This window comes from Barbus barbus (assembly GCF_936440315.1).
Source record: "Barbus barbus genome assembly, chromosome: 13".
Taxonomy (NCBI): domain Eukaryota; kingdom Metazoa; phylum Chordata; class Actinopteri; order Cypriniformes; family Cyprinidae; genus Barbus; species Barbus barbus.
Genome location: NC_136741.1, coordinates 26,238,024 through 26,265,998, shown reverse-complemented (window position 1 = coordinate 26,265,998; position 27,975 = coordinate 26,238,024). Strand labels below are relative to the sequence as shown.

At 36.4% G+C, this 27,975-nt stretch overlaps 1 protein-coding gene and 1 pseudogene across 2 annotated transcripts; both read left to right on the top strand.

Annotated features, from left to right (window-relative positions):
• Window positions 1-334: 334 nt before the first annotated feature.
• On the top strand, window positions 335-17,227 carry LOC306879686 (immunoglobulin-like and fibronectin type III domain-containing protein 1; the record flags this gene model as incomplete). The annotated part of the gene is made up of 22 exons (XM_079432830.1): window positions 335-383; window positions 520-642; window positions 745-884; window positions 1,091-1,218; window positions 1,305-1,346; window positions 1,666-1,846; window positions 2,121-2,234; window positions 2,348-2,510; window positions 4,641-4,913; window positions 5,455-5,898; window positions 6,328-6,452; window positions 6,541-6,682; window positions 6,768-7,061; window positions 7,252-7,548; window positions 7,647-7,826; window positions 7,948-8,076; window positions 8,252-8,560; window positions 9,048-9,133; window positions 9,242-9,434; window positions 9,729-10,025; window positions 10,133-10,459; window positions 17,136-17,227. 22 exons carry the CDS (start codon window positions 335-337, stop codon window positions 17,225-17,227), a joined length of 4,128 nt encoding a protein of 1,375 aa, XP_079288956.1.
• A 4,191-nt stretch (window positions 17,228-21,418) lies between these two features.
• LOC306879684 (immunoglobulin-like and fibronectin type III domain-containing protein 1) lies at window positions 21,419-27,728 on the top strand (annotated as a pseudogene). Its single transcript has 12 exons — window positions 21,419-21,464; window positions 22,188-22,223; window positions 22,312-22,357; window positions 22,653-22,836; window positions 22,932-23,045; window positions 23,130-23,297; window positions 23,335-23,607; window positions 24,637-24,894; window positions 26,534-26,598; window positions 26,699-26,840; window positions 26,970-27,263; window positions 27,403-27,728. The product of its transcript is annotated as an immunoglobulin-like and fibronectin type III domain-containing protein 1 (transcript).
• Window positions 27,729-27,975: the final 247 nt, after the last annotated feature.

Sequence of the window (27,975 nt, the reverse complement as noted above, 5' to 3'; positions counted from 1 at the left end):
CTGTGGAACTCAGAAATTCTCAAAATTAATTTCACATAAGTAATCCGTGCAATTTATAAGGAGACCAAAACTACATTTATTATTTATTGATAATCTTGAACTCCAATGAGCTGAACTTGAGCACCATAGACACAGTGAGGTGCTCAAGAAACTCATACAGATTTAGAAGAATATAAGGATGAGTAAATAATGACAGAATTTTCATTTTATAAATGATTTTGGGTGAACTGCGTATTCCTGCAAAACAGCTAAAACTTCATAGCTGTAATGATTTTTTTGATAACTAATGTTATTCATCCCACAGAACAGAGTTCTCTGAATCCCACATGCCAAGATGAAATTTACAAAAAGTAAGGATGAAGAACCCACTGCTCCTGGGCAAGGTAGATATTCATCTATACACACATTTTCAGTAAAACAAAACAAACAAAAAAAAACATTCACCGTGAACCTTTTCAAAATCCATTGATTTCATGTATAAAGTATCACAGCTTTTAAAAATTTATTTTCATCCCTCAGTGGCCATTAGGAAGCGATCTAAAGTCCCAGGGGTAATGATCACACAGTTTGTGCAGGAAATCCCAGCAGGAAAAAGTCATCCCGACTTCTCCCGCAAACCCATTGCCTTGACTATTCAGGAAGGTACAGTACAGCAGCTCAAAGCATCTTTAATGCTCAAAGAAAAGACATAATCACAGTGTTTTTTAGAAGTACTCAACTGACTTTGTTAAACCCTCCTCATAGGAAAGCTTGCAGTTTTCAAAGCTATCATCACAGGAGATCCAACACCAACCGTGTCATGGGCTCGAAACAATGGAGATCTATCTGATCCTGAAAGATATGTTGCTTCATTTGATCCAGTCTTAGGAGAACATCATTTACAGGTGCTGTATTGTCTGCAACTTGTTTAATAGCATTAATTTTTCATTAAAAATCTACTTTTATTCCTGTGTTGTTTCTAATTCTAACATAATCTTACATTTTTAAAGGAACAGCACTTACTTGCATCTGCTATTGTTCTAGTATTAATAGTAATAGAGTATTAGTGTACCACTGTATTAATAAAACAACTAATTGTGTTGCCCGATAGATGCCCAATGTTGGAGTTGATCAAGCAGACACATACAAATGTTATGCAAGTAATGAATATGGACGTGCTATAGTCACCGTCACACTCAACGTGATTGAAGGTCAGTGCAAAACCTCTACAAATTTGTGGTAAGCAGAAAGTACAAATAGAACAAGTGAATCAATTACCTGACTCGGCTGTGCTTGACAAAAAAACTATTCTTTTTTTTTTCCAGTTGGGTTCAAGAAGAGCAAAGCAATGCAGGAAGCACGATTAGGTCTGTTTGCATTCAAGTCCTGAGTGAATCACTAAAGCAATAAACAACTAAATATTTTAAATGCAACCTCTCCTCCAGAATAAAGATAAATAGCACAATTTTTTTTTTTCAGAGCAACGAGAGAAAGCAGCAGCCGATTTAAAAAAGACCCTGAGAACCCGGTAAGATCTTGCTGATCATACCAATGATGGTTCAAGCACAATTTGCATTCTGAATGGCCTGTTTATCTGTTTTTTGAAATGTAAAAGCAGCTGCATGTGTCTAGCCTGACCCTGGACGTCCTGGGAAGGGGTGTTTATGGTGTATTGTGCTTTTGCAGAGCCGAAAAAAAGGAGGAGAGGAAAGATGGAGAAGTTGATGAGAAATTTTGGGAACTGTTGCTGAGCGCCAATAAGAAAGATTACGAGCGCATCTGCGCTGAATACGGGGTGACTGACTTCCGCTGGATGTTGAAGAAACTGAACGAGAAGAAAAAGGAAATAGAGGAGCAGCAGTCGCAGGTGCATTTCAAATAACAGTGAAAAATCATTACTGTACTATACTGTACTTGCTAAAGCTTAACCAAATCCATCAAGCTAAATAATAAATGTCATAGTTCTCAACCTATAAATACACTGGCACTGGAAATGAATGTGATGTGTGAAATACCTCACTGGTCTCTATTACTATTTTTGCTCAAGAAGTGCATGTGCTAAATGCCTCTGTAAATCTAGCCTCTAAGGTGTCTTTTCAAAGATTCGAAAGTATATTTTTAACTTGCTTTTCCTCCAACAGTACATTGAACACCTGAGCAACCTGAGACATATTGAAATCAAGACACCTGGATGTGCCGAATTTGAATTTGAGATGGATCTCAAAGATCCCAATTCCAAAATCTTCCTCTTCAAGGTTAAGCAATACACATATTTTTGATGACTTAATTTTGCGGTTAAAAAAATAAAATTAAATCAATTTACAAAACATATCCACTTTTTTTTTTTTTTTTTTTTTTTTTTTCACAGGATGGTGTTTTGGTTCCATTTACCTTTGATACAGATGAGAAGCATTCGCTGCGTCAAGTCGGCAGGAAATTCATCTTTAGCGTACATGGTCTGAATGCAGAAGATGCTGGATTGTATCAAGTCGATATTGAGGGGGTCAATGTCTTCTCCACTGACTTTAAAAGTGAGCACTAAGCTATATCTATCCATTAAATTTTATTAAATTAAAAGGACTGACAAAAATTCTGTCCGCATTTGAAGTGAAGTGAAGTGACATTCAGCCTGTAACCCATACTCGGAATTTGTGCTCTGCATTTAATCCATCCAACGTGCACACACACAGCAGTGAACACACACACACACCGTGAACACACACCCGGAGCAGTGGGCAGCCATTTTATGCTGCAGCGCCCGGGGAGCAGTTGGGGGTTCGGTGCCTTGCTCAAGGGCACCTCAGTCGTGGTATTGAGGGTGGAGAGAGCGCTGGACATTCACTCCCCCCACCTACAATCCCTGCCGGCCCGAGACTCGAACCCGCAACCTTTGGATTACGAGTCCGACTCTCTAACCATTAGGCCATGACTTCCACTTACTCAACTTCATATTTTTCCATCATCTTTAGGAATTTTTTTCTTCTGTGAAACAATAATTTTGAGAATTATTGAACTTTCCATTCAATTTAAGTGGATAGCGATATATGACATATACACTCAACGGCCACTTTATTAGGTACACCTGTTCAATTGCTTGGTAACACAAATTGCTAATCAGTCAATCACATGGCAGCAACTCAATGCATTTAGGCATCTAGATGTGGTGAAGACAACTTACTGAAGTTCAAACCGAGCATGAGAATGGGGAAGAAAGGGGATTTAAGTGACTTTGAACGTGGAATGGTTGTTGGTGCCAGACGGGCTGGTCTGAGTATTTCAAAACCTGCTGCTCTACTGGGATTTTCTCGCACAACCATCTCTAGGGTTTACAGAGAATGGTCCAAAAAAGAGAAAATATCCGGTGAGCGGCAGTTGTGCAGACGAAAATGCCTTGTTGATGTCAGAGGTCAGAGGAGAATGGGCAGACTGGTTAGAGATGATAGAAAGGCAACAGTAACTCAAATAACCACTCGTTACAACCAAGGTATGCAGAATACCATCTCTGATCGCACAACACGTCAAACCTTGAAACAGATGGGCTACAGCAGCAGAAGACCAGACCGGGCGCCGCTCCTGTCAGCTAAGAACAGGAAACGGAGGCTACAATTCGCATAAGCTCACCAAAATTGGACAATAGAAAATTGGAAAAACGTTGCATGGTCTGATGAGTCTCGATTTCTGCTGCGACATTCAGATGGTAGGGTCAGAATTTGGCGTAAAGAACATGAAAGCATGGATCCATCCTGCCTTGTCTCAACAGTTCAGGCTGGTGGTGGTGGTGTAATGGTGTGGGGATATTTTCTTAGCACACTTTAGGCCCCTTAGTACCAATTGAGCATTGTTTAAACACCACAGCCTACCTGAGTATTTGTTGCTGACCATGTCCATCCCTTTATGACTACAGTGTACCCATCTTCTGATGGCTAATTCCAGCAGGATAATGCACCATGTCACAAAGCTCAAATCATCTCAGACTGGTTTCTTGAAAATGACAATGAGTTCACTTCACTCAAATGGCCTCCACAGTCACCAGATCTCAATCCAATAGAGCGCCTTTGGGATGTGGTGGAGATTCGCATCATGGATGTGCAGCCAACAAATCTGCAGCAACTGCATGATGTCATATCATGTCAATATGGACCAAAAGCTCTGAGGGATGTTTCCAACACCTTGTTGAATCTATGCCACAAAGAATTAAGGCAGTTCTGAAAGCAAAAAGGGGGTCCAACCCGGTACAAGCAAAGTGTATAAGACATGATTTATTTGTAGAACAACCTGAAGCTTAAGTAATAATACACTGATATCACCACAATAATTTCAAATATCATCTGCACTTGGTTTCAAATTCAAAACATTAAAATAAAGGGAAACAATATAAACCAACAGTAATTAAAATTTCTGTACTTGGCATGGAGATTCATGCAAAATGTCTCATTTTGTGTTTCACAGACGAGAATGCAACGAGATAGAACAACATGAGTGTGAACATGAATTTTCATTTCTGAACGAATTATGTCTTTAATTGTAGGAAAACAATTGAAAGTTGTTATTTATTTAGTACTATTAACATATTTCTTTGACTTGAATAAAAAGTATTTATGCTATCACATAGCACAGTTTTATGTTAAAGCATGCTTTTGTTCTTGTCTCTACCTCTACAGTTCCAGCGGTAGACTTCTTGGTAAAGATTCAGGAAGTGAAGGCTGTGGAAAGAGAGGATGCCGTGTTTGAGTGTGTCTTATCTGCTCCACTCCCTAAGATCTCTTGGCAAGGCAAGAACGTTGCCCTGGAACAGGGTGAAAAGTATGACATCTCTGTCTCTGAGGACATGCTAATCCATAGACTGGTGGTGAAGGACTGTATGCAAGTGGACAAAGGCATCTATGCAGCTGTGGCTGGAATGAAGTCTTGTAACGCCTGGCTGATAGTAGAGGGTACGATCAAATTCAGATATCACCCATATTTAGTAGATCAATTGATAAACATGTTAAAGTGTGCTGATCCTTGCATATACAGTAAAAGCCATGTGAGAAAAATTCATAAACTTTTATCATCGCAATTGACACATTTAAATGATTACTTTATTGATTCAGAGCAAATTTGATTAATAAATTGAAACTTAGAATATTTTTGTTCACAGTCAAAAGTTTAAATTATTCTAATGAATGAACAATTAAATGAACATTGATTGCTGCAATTACACAGTTTCTGTACGGACCGACTTCACAAGTACTTATAAGTAATTCAATCTGAAACCACAAAATTGACAATTTCAATCAAACGTTTTAAATCTTAAATCAATAAGGAACACAAAAGAATACTGATTGCTTGCACTGATTGCTTGGCCATTTATGTCCATCGTATCATTGAGAGCAGGCCATACGTGTGCAGTGTCATGTAGACATCCAGCAAGTTTTCCACTCAATGACCAGAATATTAACACCTCATTCCTATGTTGGTCTGCCCTTGGAACAGCTGACCAAGATCCGAACCAGAGGGGCAAGAAGGGAGCACGCAAAACCACTCAAGCGGGAGGTGGAGGCGCAGATCTGGTCAGGATCGCGGCAGAGCAGCAGGAGAAGCTGCAGAGGGAGCGTGAGGAGAGGATGGAGCAGCTGAAACGGATTCAGGCTGAAGAGGCTGCTGCCAAAGAAGAAGAGAAGCCAGCAGAGGAAGGAACTGCTGCACCAGAACCGCCAAAACCAAAGGCTAAACCTGAACCCAAACCCAAGCCTAAACCAGAACCCAAGACGGACTCTGAAGGCTTAGCAGAAGAGCCAGAACCTGAGCCAGAGGTGGAAGAGGAAAAACCAGAACCAGAGGAAGCTGCTGCTCCACCACCACCAGAGGAAGAGGCACCCATTGATGAGCCAAGGAAGAGAGTGAGAACTGGGCCCTTGGTCCCAGACACCATTATCGGTAAGATTACTATACTGATTTACCACTTCCATTAGCTGATTCTTCTGACTCTGTGTATGTTTAACTACACAATAAAACACAGTCGGTCATGCAGTATGTTTATGATTCACTAAAAATAACCAGCTTAAATATATCAATAGCTTGAAGGTTAAGCTTCATGCTGTATGCTTTTTGTTCACTAAATAGAAAAAGTTATTTGCTAGAGATGTCTCTGGTCACACAGCATTTTTCGCACTGAATAGTAATGCTGGAAACACTTTCAGAGTATTTTAAGACAGTGTTCCATCTGCATAAGCAGAAAAATATGCATATGTGACAACCTTTTTTTCCCCAGCCTTATTTTCTGTAGATCTTGCCAATGCATAATTTGTTATGATGATTTAAGTTTAATATAACCTTTAAACTGTTGTCAATATACCTGTTGTTCAGATCCAGGAGTTCACTTCACCAGTGGACTGTCAGATGTTCATGCCATCATTGGTCAGTCAGCTGAAATGGTGTGCAAACTCAGCAGTGAAAAGTGCGATGGCATTTGGTATAAGGATGGAAAAGAGGTATGCACAGGGACTTTGAAGCTCAAAGTCCCAGTCTAATAATTAATAATACCTGAATAAATAAACATTATTAATTTAATCTTTATAGATTACATCCACAGATGACCTAACGATCGTCAAAGATGGAGCAGTCCATAAATTAATTGTATCAAACTGCACAGAGGACGACAGTGGAAAGTATCGCTTTGAGGCTGATGGACGTAAAACTGAGGCGATGTTGGTCGTGGAAGGTAATTAACATTACATGAACAAAATAGAGAGCTGCAGCAAGTCAGAAAATCAGTTAAAAACAATCTAATGTATATTGTGTTTCAGACCCACCAAGGATGAATCAAGATGACTTGGCTAAATTCTCTGAGCCTGTGATAATCAAGGTTGGCCAAAATGCAACTTTCAAATTGGACTTTGTAGGTCGTGAGCCAATGAAAGTGCAGTGGTACAATGAGGGTGAAGAGATGCTTGAGGATAATCACATCAGGATTGAGAAGTCAAATAGTCACAGCCGCCTTCTACTTGTGAAATGTCAACGCAAAGACAGTGGAGAAATAAAGTTGAAGCTCAAAAATGAGTTTGGAACCATTGAGGTCCTTTCGAGACTCATCGTTCTAGGTTAGTAAATGAAAAGCCATGTAACATTCACATGTAATTAAATAGATAGTAAAGAAAAAAAATATATATATATATAACATGTCCCCAATGGAATTTACAAACATAATCCAATTCATATGCCACAAAACATTTATATACGTCACATTGTACAAAGACCATCGAGAACCCAATATATTTTTATATAATTCAGACAAACCCACCAACCCAATGGGACCTGTTGAAGTATTAGAAGCCTCAGCATCTTGTGTGGAGTTCAAGTGGAGGTCCCCAAAGGACGATGGTGGTTCTCCTATAAAAAATTACAATATTGAGCGCAACCAGATTGGACGCAACACCTGGACAAAGATTGGAAATATCCCTGCAGAGCCCCATTACAAGGACACTGACGTGGACCATGGAAAGAGGTACTCCTATCGCATCAGGGCTGTGACTGCAGAGGGCATCAGTGATGTTTTTGAGACAAATGACATCCAGGCTGGCACCAAAGGTGAGGTCACATGGGTTTAGATCTTAAATAGCATTACAATGTCACTGATAATGTAAGCAAACACTCATTATCATATAAACCGTCATGATTTGTTCCAGCATATCCTGGACCACCATCTACACCTAAAGTGGTCAGTGCCTTCAAGAACTGCATCACCTTGACATGGTTACCTCCCACCAACACCGGTGGAACCAATATTGTTGGCTACAATATGGAGAAACGCAAACGGGGCAGCAACATATGGGGTCAAGTGAACCCCCCTGATGAGCCAATTAAAGGTTTTCTTTACGTTTCATAGCTCTCATAGTTCTAATATACTTTTTGAACTGCCTTTTAGTGAGGTCTTTAAAACATGCTAGGCTTTTGCTTACACCTATTTATCTCATTGTCATCTCCTAGGCAAACAGTATGATGTGAAAGATGTTGTTGAAGGAATGGAATATGAATTCCGTGTGTCAGCCATCAACTTCTCTGGTGCTGGAGAACCAAGCACACCCTCTGAATTTGTGATAGCCAGAGATCCAAAAAGTAAGTCAACAACACTCAAATATTTATCACATTAACACATTTTATAAGCATTTTTATGATACAAGATGCCAGATGTTCAAAATCTGCTGGAATAAAGCACAAAGGAACAAGAAAAAAATTATAATTCAACAACTGACCCACCTTGACCTTTTTGTGCTTCAATTTGGGATTTCAGAACCCCCTGGTAAAGTCATTGACCTGAAAGTCACAGATTCCACCTATACCTCTTTGTCTTTGAGTTGGACTAAACCGAAGGAGGAGGAAGGTGTCCAGGATGAAGCTAAAGGTTATTTTGTGGAATTAAGGCCAGCTGAGAACACAGAATGGGGCCGATGCAACTCAAACCCACTCATTACTACTTCCTATACAATTCTTGGCCTCAAGTCTATGGCTATGTACTGGGTCCGAGTGGTTGCAACCAATGAAGGAGGTGATGGGGAACCTCAAGATCTGGACAACTACATCATTGCCATGCCTCCACCTGGTATAATATGAATATATTTTTAGAATGTGTACACTGCCAGTCAAAAGTTTGGACACATCCCCAAATTTAAAATTTAAATTACATTTATACATTTTGCAAAGGCTTTTTTCCAAAGCAATTTAAAGACTTATTTTTATCCTTTTTTATATTTGTAAACAAGTACAAACTGTACCTGCATTTTTAAATTATGTTAGCTAATAAGTGATTAGTATACATGTGAACTTTTTAATTATGTTTAAAAACATCCTATGATGCCCCTCATAAAGTTGATTGAGAGAAGCCCCAAGTTTCATGGTAGACTTTAATATTAATCAAAAGTTTTGGAAAATCATACTAATAAAAATGTGCATGTGTCCAAACTTTGACATATTGCTGCATTTGTTTTAAATATTTAATAATCAACTTTAAGGTAGTTTTCATTTCTATTTTTAAACTTTAAATATTGTCATCAAAATTGATTTGCTACTGCTCAAATCTCTTTATTCAGTGAGGCCAAATTTCACCAATCGCAAAATGAAGAGCTTTATGGTCGTGAGAGCTGAACATTCAGCTCGGGTCAACATAAACTTTGAGGTATACCAATGCTATAGAACGAAATGGTAGTATTTACTAAACAGGCATTTTCCTATCCTCAGATGTCTTATCTGCTTATGTTAATAAAATATTAACTCTCATATCCAGGCATCCCCAATGCCAACTATAATCTGGCTGAAAGATGGAATGCCTGTGTCCAAACATGTAACCGTGAGCAATACTGATGGGATGTCCCAGCTCCTGATTCCCAGTGCCGAGCGTTCTGACAGTGGGATCTACACCATCATAGTCAAGAACATAGTGGGTCAGGAGACGTTCAGTGTTGAGATCAGAGTGACGGGTGAGAGAGCCAAGCACATCAAGCCTGAAATCTAATTTGTGGTTTTGCACGCAGAATGTGTTTCCAGATAAACACACTCGTTCGTCCTGGAGCATCATCAGCCAATCCTATTTTAGGGTTAGACTTAGTGCTGAGTCTTCAGCAATTTATCAACCATTTCACTCTGATTTCAGTGGTTATTACCTGTTCCAGGACAAAAAACTTGTTTATCACGGAACACATCCTACTTGGCAAAATCTCTAAGATAATATTGAGGAAAATTATGGATTGTGTGGATACCTGGCATGTTTGCAGATGATCCAAAGCCACCTGGCCCAGTGGAGCTGGAAGAAAATGTCCCTGGCACATTGACAGTTTCTTGGAAACCATCTCCTGATGAAAAACGAGATAATCACTTGCACTATATGGTGACAAAACGGGACTCCGTCAAACGCACCTGGCATACAGTCGCTGACCGCTTGTTCAACAACAACTTCACAGCAGTCAGCATCATGCCAGGAAGGGAATATAACTTCCGCGTGTATGCCAAAAATGACATAGGCCTCTCAGAACCATCTGAGTCCCTGACATGGGGCATTGTAAGGAAGAAAGGTAAGCTTGCTGGTACTTCCACCTCTTGGTCCACTCTCGATAAAAAATATTAAATCTGCTCCTTGAAATTCTTTGTTCCATTTAGCACACTTTCTTATCTCCTGCAGAAAAGTTCAGCCTCAGCTTAGCCCCATCCAAACCTTGCAACTTTGACTCTGCTCCCATTTTCACGGTTCCCCTGAAGACACACACTACCCCGGAGAAATACGAGTGCTACATGAGCTGTGCAGTGAGAGGCGACCCCATACCTCACGTCACCTGGTACCGCAACAACATCAGCCTCAACACTGACACCAACTACTACATCACTAACACCTGTGGCGTCTGTTCCATGCTCATCTTGAGAGTTGGTGCCAAAGACAACGGAGAATACAAAGCAGTGGCAGAAAACTCTTTAGGCCGTGCTGAGTGCAGCACACAGCTGACAATCTTAGGTATGTTGTAAGAATATGTGAGAAAACACCAGCTGTAGTTTGACTTTGTGTACATGTAAGTGTACATTTATGTTGAGCTACTACTGTATATCTATAAGTTTCTGCATGAATGTAAATTAAATATGCATATACTGTACTGTTTGGTAATACAATGTTTGTAAAAGAAACTTACCTGCGTTTATTTGATCAAAAATATAATCAAACAGTAAAATTGTAAAATATTATTCAAATTTACAGTAACTGGTTTCTATTTTAATATATTTTTTTAAAATCTAATTTATTCATGTGGTGCAAAGCCAGATTTTCAGTAGCCATTATTGCAGTCTTCAGTGTAACATGAATCTTCAGAAATCATATTAATATGCCGATTTGCTGCTCAAGTAACTTTTCTTATGATCAAAGCTGAAAACAATGCTGCTTAATATTTTTGCTTAATATTTATAGAAATCACAAAGAATTTAAAAATATAGAAGAATATAAAAATGTCTTTACTTAATTATTATTATATATATATATTTTTTTTATCAACCATTTAAACATTCTGCTGGTTAGGAAAAGTATAATATTTATTGTATCCTTAAGCAATACTTTAATCTCTGCTTTTTCATTTTTCAGAGTGAAATATCTGTGTGACATCTGGAAGACTCCTCTGACTCATCTTTAATTTATAAATGTAAACATAATTGAAAACCTCAGCTTGGCATTTACATTTATTAATGTCAGCTGCACATGTTTGACTTCAAGTACAATATTTAGTTTGTTTCAAAGCATTTATGCTACTTGTTTTGTCATTTGATCATTGCATTTCATTGTCTGTAATTTGCCATCATTGACTGCCATCACTAATAAAAAAAGAGTGAAATAAATGTATCCACTGCCACAAATTTACTGTTGATAAAATTGTATCAAGCCATATTTCTTCAAATTTATCTTATAGCTACTATTATGTTGTATGTGACCCCACAAGGGCAAAGGTTCTAAACACTTAAATGTGAAAACAAGTAACATTTGCTCATAATAGCTAGTAAACCTGCTTGCAAATGTCAGTGCTGTGCAATAACTTTCCCTGTAAATATTTGAAGTTGGCCATAAACCATGATCATAAAAAATCCCTCCAACCAGTAAGGATTGTTGAATTTTCACCAACACTAAAAGCATTTCCAAAATCAGTACAAAATGTTACTCTGAGGCATTTTCAAATAAATGTCACCAAATGCAAGAAATAAATAAAAGAAAAGGCATAAAAGTGTTTTATTTTTCATAGACCTGGCCTTGGTTCTTGCTTTATAGCTTTCCATTATTAACTTTCCACTACAGGGACGAAAGTGCATGCTGGTAGTAAATGGGAAATGCATATAAACCTGGTGGCAGATTTCTGGGTTAGCGTGTACTGGGGTCAGAGAGGGACTAAGTCAAGTGGACAGGTGGCAGTGCCTCTGCAGACAGGGAGTAGCCACTTGTAGTTTGAAAAATTCTAGAGCACATATATGTGAAAATCTGTCAGCAGGCAACAAGAAGAAAGCATACACAATCTAGTTCTTTTATGTCAAATGAAAGTATCGCCTGTCCCTAACATTATTTCCTGCTGAATCTGGAGCTTGACATGGCAATGAATGCTTTCAAAGACATACTCGGCTTGACAAAGCACTAAAACTTCTACTACCCTTCCTAAAATATCTGTCCTTTCAACTGCATATGCACAATATGTACATATTAAAGTGTTTATTAAAAACAAATGGAAATAAATCTTCAAAATAATTGCAGGACAAATTAACTTTGTCATGTGGGCTCTGGCTATAATTTGTAAGTGGATAAACAACACACAACAGAGAACTGTAGCCAATGGGCCAGAGAACTGACTGAAGTTAAATCAGACAGCTGACTGCACAAATGAACAGTGATTAACTCAAGTGTTCTTTTTTGACGCTTGTTGTTTTTCTGGTTAAACGCATGATATATTGTAACACAAGTTGAACAGTCTGCAAAACTTCTGCGTTATTTACAAAATAAAAATGAATTCTAACTTAATATTGTCAAATGAAACATTTTGGCAAAACAACCAGGGTAAAAGAAAGTGCAGTTGTATTCCGCATTAAAGAATTAAAGAGTATGAACATTTCCTAAAATTTGTATTACTATAAAACTTGAAAGGGAAGTTTTCACAATCACCCAGTGGGGTTGACTGAAGCATAATGATTGGCTCTCTGCACATTATCTCAATTATTATATAGCTACTTACCAAATATATAAATAAACGGGCATTAAATACTGAATTGAGTTTAAATTATTAAGGTAAGAAGGAAGAGACTGCACAGTGATATGAAAGACATGAAACTAGCACAGTCGAGTAGGGACAAAAACAGTTCAGTGTAATATATTAGTATTTATAATTTTTAAAGAATTATTTTATGCTCGTCAAGGCTGCATTTATTTGAACATAAAAATAAAAACAGTAAAAAAAACAGTAATATTGTGAAATATTATTACAATTTAAAACAATGTTTTAATTTTTTTATTTAAAAAATTATTATTATTATTATTACTATCATTATTATATACTTTAACACCAGTGTTGGGTAAGTTACTCTAAAAAAGTAATTAATTACTAGTTACTAATTACATCTTTAACAGTGTAATTAGATTACTCTACAAATTACTCTCTCCAAAAAGTATTTAATTACTTATTACTAATTACTTTCTAAATCCTATATCAACCGCAACAAGTTATTGATACAAAGAAAGACTTGAAACCGTACTTTTAATTCTTTCAAATAAATACATTATTCTGGTCACACTTTAGATTAGAGTCCAATTCTCACTATTAACTATGACTTTTGCCTCAATATACTCCTAATTACTGCTTATTATTACTTAGTAAAGTAGTTGTTAAATTTAAGAATTGGGAAGGAATTGAGTTGGATTAAGGATTTAGAATAAGGTCCTGCAGAATAAGACATTAATATGCGCTTTTTAAGTATTACTAAACAGGCCAATATAACAGTATACTAATAACCAACTAGTTAATAGTGAGAATTGGACACTAAAGTGTTACCAATATTCTTATTAACTCACCAATGTATTTAAAGTTAGAAGGGTACATAAAACGCATGCATTTTAAGGTTAGACTTTAAATTGTGGTGTTAAATCCACTATTGTATTGTATTGTATATAAATGCTCTACAGTCTATATACAGTATCAAGTTCAATTACATAAGAAGTAACTGTAATTAAATTACAGAAAAAAAGAGTAATCCCTTACTTTACCTTTTCAAGGGAAAAGTAATTAAATTACTGTAACTAATTACTTAGTAACTAGTTACACCCAACACTGTTTAACACAATTTATTCCTGTGATAGCTGAATTTTCATCAGCCATTACTATTCTTCACTGTGACACGATCCTTCAGAAATCATTCTAATATGCTGATTTGTTCATGTTGGAAACACTTGTGCTGCTTAATGTTTTTTTTTTTTTTTTGGAACCTGTGATATTTTTTTTAGGATTATTTTATGAATAAAATGTAAAAAAAGAAGAGAATTTATTCAAAAATATAAATATTTTGTAACAACATACACTACTGTTAATTTTAATTTTTTTTTTTAAGAAATTAATACTTTTACTCAAATATAATTGGTTAATCTAGGTTGACTATTTCACAGAGCAGTGTAATGGCATAAAAATGATATATGCTGGGCAGTTTTTAGCAATGACATGAATTTTGAGCCTTGCTGTGATGGGGTAATTTAATATTAACTTGAGACTTCTTGAGGCAACCTATAGGGTTAACTGCCATGGTTCAGATATAATAGGAACTTCAATTTGAACTTCCAGAACGGATCTCAGCCTGTTCCTGATTTAGCACAAAAGACCAGATTTGGAAGTGCTATATTACTGTTTAACTGCGGATGCATTTTGTTGATTTGTAGTTGGCTTTATTACTTGAGTTCTATTTCCAGAATGTGAGGCACACATGAATATTTTCCCAAAACATCAGAGGCTCAGACTGTTTGCCTCCTTATTTTGGAAATGACTAATTTAGACCACTCATCATAGACAGGTCAGCTGTAATTTACATAATATGTCACACTGTCCTCAGTAGTGTTCACGGCTGCCATAATATAATTTATTAATAAACAAGTCGGAGTCCTCAGCTTGTGTTTATCAAATGGTTTCAAGAGAGAGCTCCATTTTTAAGCTCCAAATAAGTCACATTAAATGTATAATTATATTAATATTTAGAGAAACATCATTTATCCTCATATTCTCAAGGAATATATGCACATCTCACCGACTTAATTCACCAGCTAACAGAAATCTATCACTCCTCCGTGAGGATTTAGGGAATGTTATATTATGCAAATAGGCTTGACATTTTAATCAACACATACAGTAATAGCAGAAGACTTTATAATCGCCCTATCATGTCCATTTATTTCTGTATTCAAGTTTTTTTTTTATCTTTTTCTCGCTGTATAGAGCACAAAAAATAACACAAAAGATTTAAAAAATCATCCCTCGTATATTCCATTTCCCAGGTCATTTCTGTAATCTTCTCCCTTGTGCTGTGCATCACACCACATATAGATGTGCAAAAATCTCTTATCATCCTGAGGACCCCCAAGGTGTCCTTTATCAAAAGCGATGTTCATCTCCGCCTGACAGCGGTTAGAATGTATTGGTGTTCTTGCTGGGGACCTTAAAAACACTTGTCATTACTTCTCATAGCCTCTAGCTTGTGGTAAGAATCAAATACATTCAGTTTCACTGGGATGAGTTTCCAGCCAATCCCACATGTCCTCTCATGAACCCAGGGCTTGGCATCTTACGGGCAGCTTAATGAAATTAATATATCAGATTTCCTGCTGTGATTGATATGCTACATCCAAATGTAAACCATAATCTACTCTGCTGAAACTTGGACATCAGCAAATCTGATTTATTGCAGGTACTTAAAGATGAACTTATTGCACCTCTTCCTTCCCATGAAATTATAAAATGAACCTTTTGGATGTCAGCCATTATAATTGCCTGCACTGAGAGACTCCAAAGTGGCAGTTAAAAACAAACTTAAAGCAAGAGTCTGCCGGAAATGACCTTGAAGGGCAGGAAACATTGGCTAACCACGCTGTTATGAAACCACCGACTGGTTAAAGCGAGTCGTCTGTGATTGAAGGATGTGATTAAAGATTGCTGGTTTGAAGAAAAACATGTATGCCACCCTGTCATGTCTGGAAACAGTCTACAGTTTATTTTAATCGCTGTTGACTCATCGCTGAGTCATTATTTGATGTAGCAAATGAGCAAAAAAGTTTCATTTAGGGCATAAATATTCCATGTTATAGCACAGAAGTGATTTAACTTCATTCAAACACCTGATATCACTTCCATAATTACATACTGTGACAATACAGACAACAAAGAGATTATTGTTAATATGAAGGAATTGATTTTCATAGGTAATTTAGCTGCATCTATCTAAAAAAAAAAGGAATTAATTTCAAGCTACTTATTAGCTATTCAACAGTGTAATTAGATAAATGTACAAATTACTTTCTCTAAAAAGTATTGCATTACTTTTAATATGTGACCCTGGACCACAAAACCAGTCATAAGTGGCGAGGGGTTATATGTGTACATGTGGGTCAAAATGATCGATTTTTCTTTTATACCAAAAATCATTAGGATATTCAGTATAGATCATGTTCCATGAAGCTATTCTGTAAATGTCCTACCGTAAATATATCAAAACTTAACTTTTGATTAGTAATATGCATTGCTAAGGACTTAATTTCTTATTTCTCAATCTCAATATTTAGATTTTTTTTGCACCCTCAGATTCCAGATATTCAAACAGTTGTATTTCAGCCACATATTGTCATATTTAACAAATTATACATCAATGGAATGCGTATTTATTCAGCTTTCATGTGATGTATAAATCTCAATTTCCAAAAACTGACCCTTACGACTGGTTTTGTGGTCAAGGGTCACATAAAAAATTTCATGAATTATTCTAGAACTGAGCAAAGCATATAAAGGCAGAAGGTTACATAAAAAAAAAAATAAAACATACATTTTCACGTTAGATGTTAAATTATGATGTTAATCCATTGTTTTATGAAGAATTTTTCTAGTAGCCTAGTATTTAAAGAAATGCCATCAAAAGTAACCGTAACATTTAAAAGTAACTGAAAGTAATCCTTTACTTTTTCAAGGGAAAAGTAATTACATTAATTACTAATGCATTACACCCAACACTGTGTAAAACTGAAAATATATGTACTAGATTAACTTGCAACAATAAACTCTAATGCTCAATTACAAGTCCTAAATTGTCATTTTTTCACTATTTGACAGTCGTTCACTCAAAATATGGAAAGATAAAAGAATCTAAAAAGGTTTGCTTAACTGTCCCAAACAATCTAGTCTTTAATTTCAATGAGAAAATAAAACATTAATTGGTATCAATAAAGCCTTTGATTAAAACATGTTTTTGCTTAGGAGGGTTACTTATGGGTCAGTTATTCGCCATCACCCTTTTAGTAATCTAAGCATGAAATATTTTATTGTGTTGTCACTCAGGTAAATATGAATGTGTTTTCTTCAACTACCACAAGATAAAATTAACATTTCATTGCAGCCAAACTCCTGTATCATTTCCTCCCCTCCCTGTAGGGGGAACCATGTCACCAAGCCTGATGACTCTCCCTGGCAGCTACTGGGTAGTTAAGATTGTGATAGAGGGATATTGCTATGAAATTCCTTGAAGGATTTTATTAGCTTTATGAGACACCGTACCGGACTATCACTGTTAAGCAGAGCTTAGAGAGAGGAGTTCACTTGGCTTTGGTAAGTTAATTGCCAATCTACTGTTGCCCTGGACATTGTGAAAAATAATTATGCTTTTGACATCTGGTCAATACCTTAATCTGCTTTGGTTATTTAAACTCCATGCTTTGACTGTCAAAATCCAGTTTAAGCTTTACCATTTGCATTGTCAGTCATCAGCATACAAGTAAACGTCTTTAACTTCATCACAAAGTAAACAAAACATTAAATCTAAACATGGTGAAGTCAAATGTATTACTATGTGTATGAAGTGGATTTGCACAGTAGTAGATCAATTTTATTTTGCTGACGCTGGGTTTGTTTATCTTAATCAACCGTTTAAGTGTCAAAGATTTGTTTGGTACTAATCTTTGATTTTCCAGCTCCGAGATGACTCACGCTGTACTGTTCAGACAAAACATAGATGTATGTCATCTTCAGGAGACACCTGGTTGTGTATTTAACCTTTTACTAAGCTCTAAAACATTTTCCTCCACACGCTCTAGTACAATCTCATTGATTTTAGATTGTCTGGATTGTTGTGTCCTATAAACTCCTCAAACGGTCATTGTTTAACGACTTAAATTTATGTGAAACAAATTTTGGAGTTCAAAGTCGTTAGATATTTTCCCCTCCTCCAAAGCATTTTACAGTTTTAGTCCTATTTGATCCACACACAATCAACTGAGACATGCTGGCTCTGTTCCCAAACTCTGTGAGCCGGTTTGCTGTCTCTTAAGGCAGCATCCTAACTGAAATGCAACCTCAAAAGTGACCGTTTTGGAACGCTGTACTTTGGAAGCATTGTATAAATAGCACTTCCCACAACATGCATGGGAGGTTTGAATTACAGTTGATTTCAATATAGTGTTATGTTAATAACCATAAACAGAATACTGAGTAAACCAGTCCATATTTAATTTGATTTAACTGCTTTGTCCATTATCTTCAATTGATTTTTTTTCACAGAGCTTACTGGAATGCACCATGGGATTGCCCATGCGATGCATTGCCTTAGAATTTAGCCAAACAAAAGTATCCTATAGGCACCATAATGATGTTTTTGAAACAGCCTATAGTCAGCTCACGTTTTGGAACATAGCCATTGTCAAGTGTTCTAGTAACTTTGGTGCTTGATCTCTACACAGTGAGCTTTGCTTTAAAAGCTTTAAAGTTCCTGCCAAAGCCAAGAACATGTGCGGCAGGTGTCCGGGTTTAACATTAGCATGGTTGGAGGTCCACGTGGCCCATAAAAACTAACCCCATTTTGCATCAGGCATCTGATCTCAGTCAGTGTACCACAGGCTCGCCTTAAACCACACTTCTCGAGCCAAGAAAAGAGCAGTGCCTGCGACCCTGTGGACTCAGGGGCCAAATGTCTGATCACGTATACTTGACTAACCAGAGATTAACACTTTATTAACAAGATAAACATTATTCACTTACTGTGAAATTAATACATAATTCACTTCATAATGCGAGAGCGTTTAGATTCTTCAAAGAATTTGGAGGTTTTTGAGAGCTGTCCATGTCTTTAACAAATTTTATTTAAGTTTTTTTTTTACTTAATTTTATTAAGAAAGGGCACCTCTAAATCCTTTTTTTCCACTGTTGAGGAAATGTACAAGATGCTTAGTGATTCATCAGAACATTGTGACATTTACGATGAAATGTTCTTGTTTATATGTGACCTATATCAAGTGACTATGTAACTTGGTACAAACCTAAAAAGGCCAGTCTGGGGAACCCTATAATGTCACACACATCTACACCAGGCCATTTAAGATTACTTAAGACGCATAAATCAAAATCCTAATATATCTTTATTAGATATATGAGCCATTTAGAGTACTAGTAGTAGTAGATTGATGTCTTATGTAACCATTTGTAGCCAATGGATATTTTAAGAATTTGAGAGATTTATTATAAAAATAGCCAGTTCCTTGTCATCACCGGAGTTTGTAAAAAAAAAAAAAAAAAAAAAAATTCCTTCAGAACAAGAGCAACTTGAAATAAACCTAGTTTACCCACAACATACAAAACATTAGGGGATTGGTGTAACAAATAACTAAAAACAATTACTAAATTTAACAAATAATTACAAATAAACAGCAAATACACACCTAATCAAACTAAATATTCAAGTAAAGAGTAGTTTTAAAATAAATAGTATTTTCAGGTAAACCATGAATACTTATCTTTATTTACAACCTCAAAATAATCACTTATATTGTACTGTGCATATGAGAAAAACTCTTTAATAAATAATGACAGATCTCAGTACTGAAATGACATTTCCACCTTGCTTATTGTGTTCCATGGGAAATGTCTCGTTTATTTCCTGACCTATGTTTTAAAGGAAGAACTCAGCAAGTCTGGAAATCACTCAAAACATGTCAACATAGCATGCCGCAATGATATGTGTTGATCTCCATTTAATGCTTGAGGCCAAAATATGAGTGACACCTGCTGACTTCTCCCATCATACACGGCAAGGCAAATGATCGGAGACAGACGGGGCTCCTCTTTAACTCAATGTCACTTTCTGTCACCTGGCTCAAATCCTTGTTTTAAAAAAAGTCTGATATCAACAGGGAGAGTTTGCATTCCCTTAGAGAAGACTGTTAAAAGAACATCCCATACACTGTCTGACCGAACTCGTGACCACGCTAGAGTCTTGCTGAGATCGGCCCCGTCGGACAGCATTTGGATTCTGTTCAAGAGACGGGTGATTTTTCAATGAATCATCTGCACAGCAGGGGTTTTAACTACATTGAAGGTGCCAGAAAAACATTGTCATCAGCTGTAATTCTTGTGATGCTGGGACCTAGTGATCAAGTGATCTTAAGAAACTCTAGAAATGCAAGGTGAATGATTTACAGACTGAGAACGTTTGATTAGCGGAGTCACGGAGGGCAGTGGGCATGTTATGAGGTTATGATATTAAGATTAGCACCTTGTTTACCTGCTTGATGAACATGGTCAAGTTTGAAAGGCTTACAATCACTTAGAAATCTTACAGAGGGCACTTTGCATAGATTTAAATAGATTTCACAAGCACTTGTTGTCTGAAGCATCAAGGCCAGCAACTTCTCGACATTTATAATATTGAATATGTATAAACACTTCATTGTAGGTTAAAAATGATTTGTGAAATGTGTTTTTGGTCAGATCTGATTAACGTTTATCAGATCAAGTCATACTGCAGTTTCAAAACAGGAGAAAAAAGCATGTGTGCAACATGCCTGTTACGTTTCTCAGGGAGTCATGAAACACGGAATGAGGAGACGAGGAATTCACAAAAATTAAAGTCTTTAATAATCCAACGTGGAACACAGGTAGCGTAGGAGACACAGAACATCAGGGATGACGATTAGGACCGACAAACACTAACTGAATGGACACGACTTAAATACAAAGACAATTAGGGAAAAAAACCACAACAAAACAGTCCAGGGGTGTGGCAATGCCAAGTTGTAGAATAATATTTCCTGTGACCACAAGTGGTCTTATTCTGTGGACTGATAGTTTCCGAGAAAAGAAAAACCTTCTATCAACCTTTACGTTGACTCCGCCTCAACAATTTCTTCAGCGAAGCCTTGCTATTATCCCGCAAAGCAATTTCTGGTATGACAGTGGCACTGTTTCAAAAATTACAGGTCATACTTTCAGTGTAGAGACCAATTTTTTTTCTTGTCACCAGGCGGATCCCGATCTATCAATGGTCAGTATGAGCATGGCGGTTATCGGAAATGCAAATTTACAGACAATTTATCATCCATCATCAGAAATGGTTTACTTGCTTGGTAAATAAACAAAAGTACAAATCGTTCACTGCTTGAGTTTGATAAATGACCCAAAATTTAGCACTACCAGCCCTGGTGATTACAGGTTATTAATGTACATTATTAACAATCATGAAAGAAATGAAAAAGCTGTAGCACCAGACTAAAAACACCAACTTATTTTTTTCCTCATTAAATTAACCATCATCCACTATAATTTAAATGATCAAACGACTCAAATCTCATTCTTTCTGTAAATAAACATTTTAAATGTAATATTTTTCTGTGTGCAGACAAAACTGCATTAAAGCTGAACGCAGAGGAAATCAGAAGGTCATATTCAAAATGTGGAAGAAATCAAAAGTGTCTGATCAGACCACAACAGGGCAAGGTAAAGTCTCAATGTTTTCATTAATATATATTTATTTACACAAATTAATTGCAGGTTAATTAAATATTATTGAAATCACTAATACATTAAACCAGGGTTTACAGATACAGATACATTTTCGACTAGTGAAAATGTAAATCTTTTTGATAAACAAAAGTCACTGTATTAATATTTACACATTGTGTGTCTTTAGTGGGCATCAAAAACAAATCCAAAGTCCCAGGAGTCATGATCACACAGTTCATAGAAGAAATCCAAATTGCATAAACCAATATCTGCCATATCAATTTTCAGTGAACAAAATCAAGATTTTTGTAAACTTGCAGGTAAACTGGCTATTTTCAAGGCCATTGTAATAGGTGACCCTGCCCCTACTGTAACATGGGACAGAAACAATGGTGATATTTCAGATCCACAGAAATATCAAACCAAGTTTGCCCCAAGTTCTGATGAACACACTATTGAGATGAGCTGAGTTTTTCATCCCACAAAAGACATTCCTGAATGAATATTCCTAGTTAAAATCATTGCGCTCTTTTTTAGTTGACCAATGTTTCTCCAGACCAAGAAGACACCTACAAATGTTCTGCTACTAACGAATTTGGAAAGGCTATGGTCACTGTTATGCTGAACGTCATTGAAGGTATTAAAATTTAGACGTTTCCTTTCCTAAAACAGTCATTTGTGGCCCCAAACATCTGTAATGTGGCATTTTCTATTTAGTGGGATTCAAGAAGAACAAAGCAAACCAGGAGTCCAGTGAGTATTAATAACATGTGTGATACCTTATGTGCTGTATGCAGCTTTATAAATCAGAGGTTTGATTTTTCGCTCATGCATTTTTCAGCTGCAACTGATCCAAATGAGCTCAAGGCTGTCCTGAAAAGGAAAAGGTGCTGTAAATCTTACGCTGTAAATATAGTCAAAGTTGTTTTAGGCAATCTCTGTGACTAATGCATTAACAGTACTGCATCTTTGTTTTTATTCTAAGATATGAACTGTTTTGAAGAGATAGGGAGACGTGGTCCCCCAAAGCTTTAATAAAGTTCAGTGGTAGAAAAAAAATATAGTAAGAAATTAGGTTTAAAAGTTTGATATCCTTCTCAACCTTTTCCCAAAATATATCCCATATCCTATAGCCATACCTTTTTCCTTTAATCAACTGTGAATTACCTCTCAACCCTGCAGTAAGGTTCGTCCTAAAACCGAAGCAAGGAAAGATGGAGAAATTGACCCAAAGTTCTGGGAGATTTTGCTGAGCGCCGATAAGAAAGATTATGAGCGCATCTGTGCAGAATATGGGGTGACTGACTTCCGCTGGATGTTGAAGAAACTGAATGAGATGAGAGAGAGAGAACAAGAGCAAGCAGAGGCACGGTTTTGATTTGTTTCTTTGTTTTTTTGTTTGTTTTTTTTAGATACATTTTCAACATGAAATGATATTGTAATGATATTTTTTACTCACAGTTCGTCAAGAGCGTTTCTAACCTCAAACACATCGATGTGAATCCTGATGGATCTGCTTCTTTTCAACTTGATATTAACCTTTTAGACGCCAGTAGCAGAATTTTCATCTACAAGGTAAATTGACTGGTTATTATAACACATCAGAGCTCAGGTTTCAGTGCAAGCTTCTGCTCTGTGAGCTTTTGGTGTGTCCTTCAGGATGGTGAGATGATTCCATATTCTCAAGATCTCGAATTGGAAATGAAACACAACCTGAATCAAGTAGGCAAGAAATACATCTTCACAATTAGGGACCTTATCCCAGATGATGCTGACCTTACCAGTTAGATGTAGAAGACATCAATGTGTTCTCCACTGAATTTAAAAGTAAGTTAAAGTCACCCTTACACACACTTTCCTGTAGTTCCAGTGGTGCACTTTCTGGTCAAGTTAAAGGAAGTAAAAGCCATGGAGAGGGAGGATGCCATTTTTGAGTGTGTCCTCTCTAAACCCTTATCTAAAATCATGTGGGTTGGAAAGAATAACCGATTAGAACAGGGAGACAAATATGGCATCACTGTGTCCGAAGACAAACTGATCCACAGGCTACTGGTGAAGGACTGTATGCAGGTGGATAAAGGCATCTATGCGGCTGTGGCCGGAATCAAGTCCAGTAATGCTTGGCTGATAGTGGAAGGTATGATCTCAACATTTTCAAAATATCTTTGAATTTGACTATAACAAGTGACTATATAAAGGGAGGAACAAGTTAAATGCACCAGCACTGCTAACCTAACTGCATTTTTTTCAGTAGAGTTACAGCAAATCAGATGTTTTCAAGATTGTTGTCCAGTAACAAGCTATTTTTCCTCCCCAAAATATTAAATACATTTAAATTGTAAAATTCTATTGTGCAGCCTTACGAGGCAAAAACCACACAAACTATCAAAGAATGCTCTCTTTATTGATTAGAATGGGGATGTTTGATTCATTTTAGCCAATCAATCAAAAGCATGCCATTTTATTAAATTTTTTTAATGTGTTTTAAATTTTCAAATTCTTCTGTTAGTTGAATTTGGTGTTAATGTACTCAATATTATTATTATAAAAAAGATCATTATTTGTGATTTTTAAAATAACATATAATTTGATAATATATAATCAATATTGCCACTTAAAACATTTTATTTTGAATATCGTAGCAAATAATATTTAAATAAATAATTAAATATTATACATATTATAGATGTTATTTAAAATAAATAAGAAATAAATTAAAATAAACAAACCTCAAACCATACAGTGCTATAGTAGAAATAGAAAAATTATTATTGTAATGCAAATATTTTCCAAAACATATTTTACAAATATATAACAATATATTGCTGCATTTTGAATTTTAGGATAGGGGTCACTTGCACAAGGATAATTATACTTGGGGGGCCCATGGAATGATGTTTATTCATGATGTTTATTTAAAAAACTTTGAAAAAAAACTTTCCTTAATATAACTTTAGTGTTGTTAACCACAGGTTCCCCAACACTGTTAAAGTTCACATTACAACAATTTATCTAATAAGACTTGTATATTGTGCTTATTTCATATTCTTGTCTGTTTTCTTGTTCTGTTTTGTTTTTTGTCATGATCTGTTTGTCTTTTATCATGAACCAGCCGATAACAATCTAGATACTAAGGGCAAAAAGAAACCCTGAAAAACAACTCAAGCCGGAGGGACAGGCGTTGACCTGGCAATGATCGCAGCAGAACAGCAGGTCAAGCTACAGAAGGAAAGAGATGAGAGAATTGCGGCTGTCAAAACAGCCGGTGCTGAGAAAGAGGCAGCAGGTGCAGTGGACAGCGGCGGTTCTGCATCTTCTCCTGGAGATTGTTCCAGAGCAGAAGCAGAGGTCAAGAGAGATGGCTCTGGAGACACTGGGCTGGCGAGGAGTGTAACAGACACTAGAGGAAAAGACACAGGGAAAGGTAGGAGAACCACACAAGTTCATTAAATAACGAAAATGTTATCTTCTGCTACATAAAGACACCACAGTTGCATTGATATTTCTAATCATGCAGTGACATCCATAAATGTTCAAGTGTGACATAAGAGTCCAAAGCCAGAAGTAATATCGAGGTGAATGTCTATATTCATGCATACAAATGATCATTTTATAATGACTGTCAGGATTTTCAGGTGAGAAAATGTCAAAAAGTGGAGGTGTGACTGCGGGTTCAGATGAAGCTCTGCTGTCTGGAGACTCAACTGGCATAAGATTTGATGATGTACTTAACACTACATGAGAAATAATAACTGTTCAAAATACAAAAGCCATTAATTTCCTCATCAGTACATTGTCTTCAATTAATATGATTTAAGTGTAGCGCTAACATTATTTGAGTGCCATATTCATGTTTAGCCAAAGTGTGGCCCTGTATGAATGAACAGCTGACAAGATTAATGGTCCTTACTGGCAAAGGGATGTAATTTAGGCAGTTTAGGCAAGTGATTTATAACTCAAATATAATTGATCTAGCCAATTGTCTTAATAAATTTACATTTGGTAACTCTGTGATTAACTAGCAAACTTTAAACTTGCAAACTTGCATATTTTTCATTGTTCATTATTAGTTCAGTATTTTATATATCATTTCAGTATTTGAACCCTTTATTTTGAAAATGCATCACATTCTTAGTCCCTAAAACTGTAATCAAAAGGCATATTGCAAGGAACTATAGATTTTTGCAATGTGCTTCAATCTGAAAGTACAACGTGTGGTGTTAATACTAATGAACACTATAACTGTTGATACTAATAAACAATCTTTTAACATTTCAAGCCCACATTAACTTCCTTGCTAAACCTGCGTTCTTCTACCTCCACAATATTGCATTTCACCTCCCACTTCTAAGCCCAAGACACTGAATCTCTAGTCCATGCCTTCATAACCTCTTTCCTCCAATATTTCAATTCTCTCTTAATTTGACTTCTATCTTAAAAATCTCTGACAGATTGCAATGCATCAGCTGTCACCCACACCAAACAATCTTCCCACGTCACCCTCATATTCTCATATAATGGTCTTATTCACTACAACGTTCTTTTAACTTCTACAAGTCTCAATGGTCTTGAAACAATATAATTTTTCCTTCTTTTTTTTCTGAACACCATTTTTTGATGTGATGTTTCTTGTAAAGAAATCTCTTTCCAACTCACTTAAAAAAGGTAATTGTGAGGTAAATAAATAGTTCTATAAAATGCACTGTCCTTGTAACTGCAATATATAGTTGCAATTTAAGAACAACATTGTGAACATTTGTGAAATGTGAAAGTCAAATTGTGAGAAATTCACAATTAAAAGAAATAAAGCTGCAATCAACAAGAAATCACAAAAATATTTAATTTATTTATTTATTACAGTAACTAACTTACTGCAAGGCGCTATCCAGCTTCCATAGTTTTCTAATGTACTCAAGCTGCATGTGTGTTTCTTTATATTATTTGTTTGTGAAGCTAACATGAGCTGTACAAAAGGCATTTAATAACAATAATAATTATTATTATTATTAGTATTATTATATCAATAATTATATTATACATTAACATTTCTCTGCATATTACAGGAATGGAATCAGCAGACCTTGCCGGTAACGTAAAAGCCATCAAATCCAATAAGGATGGGCAGAAGGTGACTTAATGATACTATAGTATACGCTCTATTGATTTATTAATTGCTCTAAAAAGTCTTTGGTAATTGCTCTTTATATTGCCTCTATCACTTTTGCTAGTTGTCTTCTAAAGATAAAGCAAGTATATCTAAAGATGGAGGTACCCAAAAGTTAGCAATACAAAGCAGCAAAGATTCAGACTCAAGACAGAATCAGGCTGAAGTGATGGAGTATGAGACTGACGCCATGACAACAGCTGGAGGTATTGCTATTTCTTTTTCATTTTACAATGATACAGTATATTACTATAACAAACAAATTAGTTTTTGTATATTATAAAGAGAAAACGGACTCATATGTGTTTGTTAAATCGGTGATGACAAAATGACAGATCTTCTTAAATTCATCCCTGATGACCTACACAAGTTCTCCAAAAATGTGGTAGTTAAAGTTGGCCAGACTGCTTTCTTTAAAATGCCATTACCTTCTCAAAACCCGACAGAGATCAGCTGGTTTAAGGATGGCACTGAGCTTTTTGATGGTGGCAGCATAAAAGTAGTAAAGGAACTAACCCAGAGCCATCTTCAGATAAAACACTGCCTGCAATCTGACTCTGGGGAAATTAAGATCCAGCTTAAAAACACTTTTGGTACTGCAGAGGCCTTCTCTAGGCTTATTGTGGTCGGTATGTTTCTACTCCACTGAGTATTATATTGAATGTATTCTGAAATAAATATTTTTAAACCCTCTGCCTTTTACATACAGACTCATACATTAACATTAAACTGACATTAATTATTTCAAACAACTTTGTACCCCTGCAGACAAGCCAGGTCCGCCACAAGGCCCAGTAGAAGTGATTGACAGCTCATCTTCTGACATTGAATTAAAATGGAAGCCACCATGTGATACCGGTGGCTTTGAAGTGACCAACTACCTAGTCGAGCATCAGCAGGTGGGGCAGAGTATGTGGAAGAAAGTGTGCGATAGTTCAGCCGACCGCCTGTCCTTTCGAGACAGAAACGTGTCCCATGGCAAGAAGTACATATACCGAATCTATGCTGAGAACTCTGAGGGTATCAGTGATCCTCCGGTAACAGAAGGCATCATGACTGGAACTCTGAGTAAGAGACTGCATGAGTACTTATGATTAATGAACATAAATTATGCATATTATAAATAAATAAATAGATAAAAACTTAACCAAATGCTCTGACTGGAAAACATTTTTTTCCACTTAAGTACGGTATCAAAACTTTCTATGTTGGAGTTTACCCTGGTCAACCCGCCACCTAAGGTGGTCAGCGCTTTCAAAAACTGCATCAGCCTAACATGGACTCCACCAGAGAAAGATGGAGGAACCAAAATACTGGGCTACCAGCTAGAGAAACGCAAGA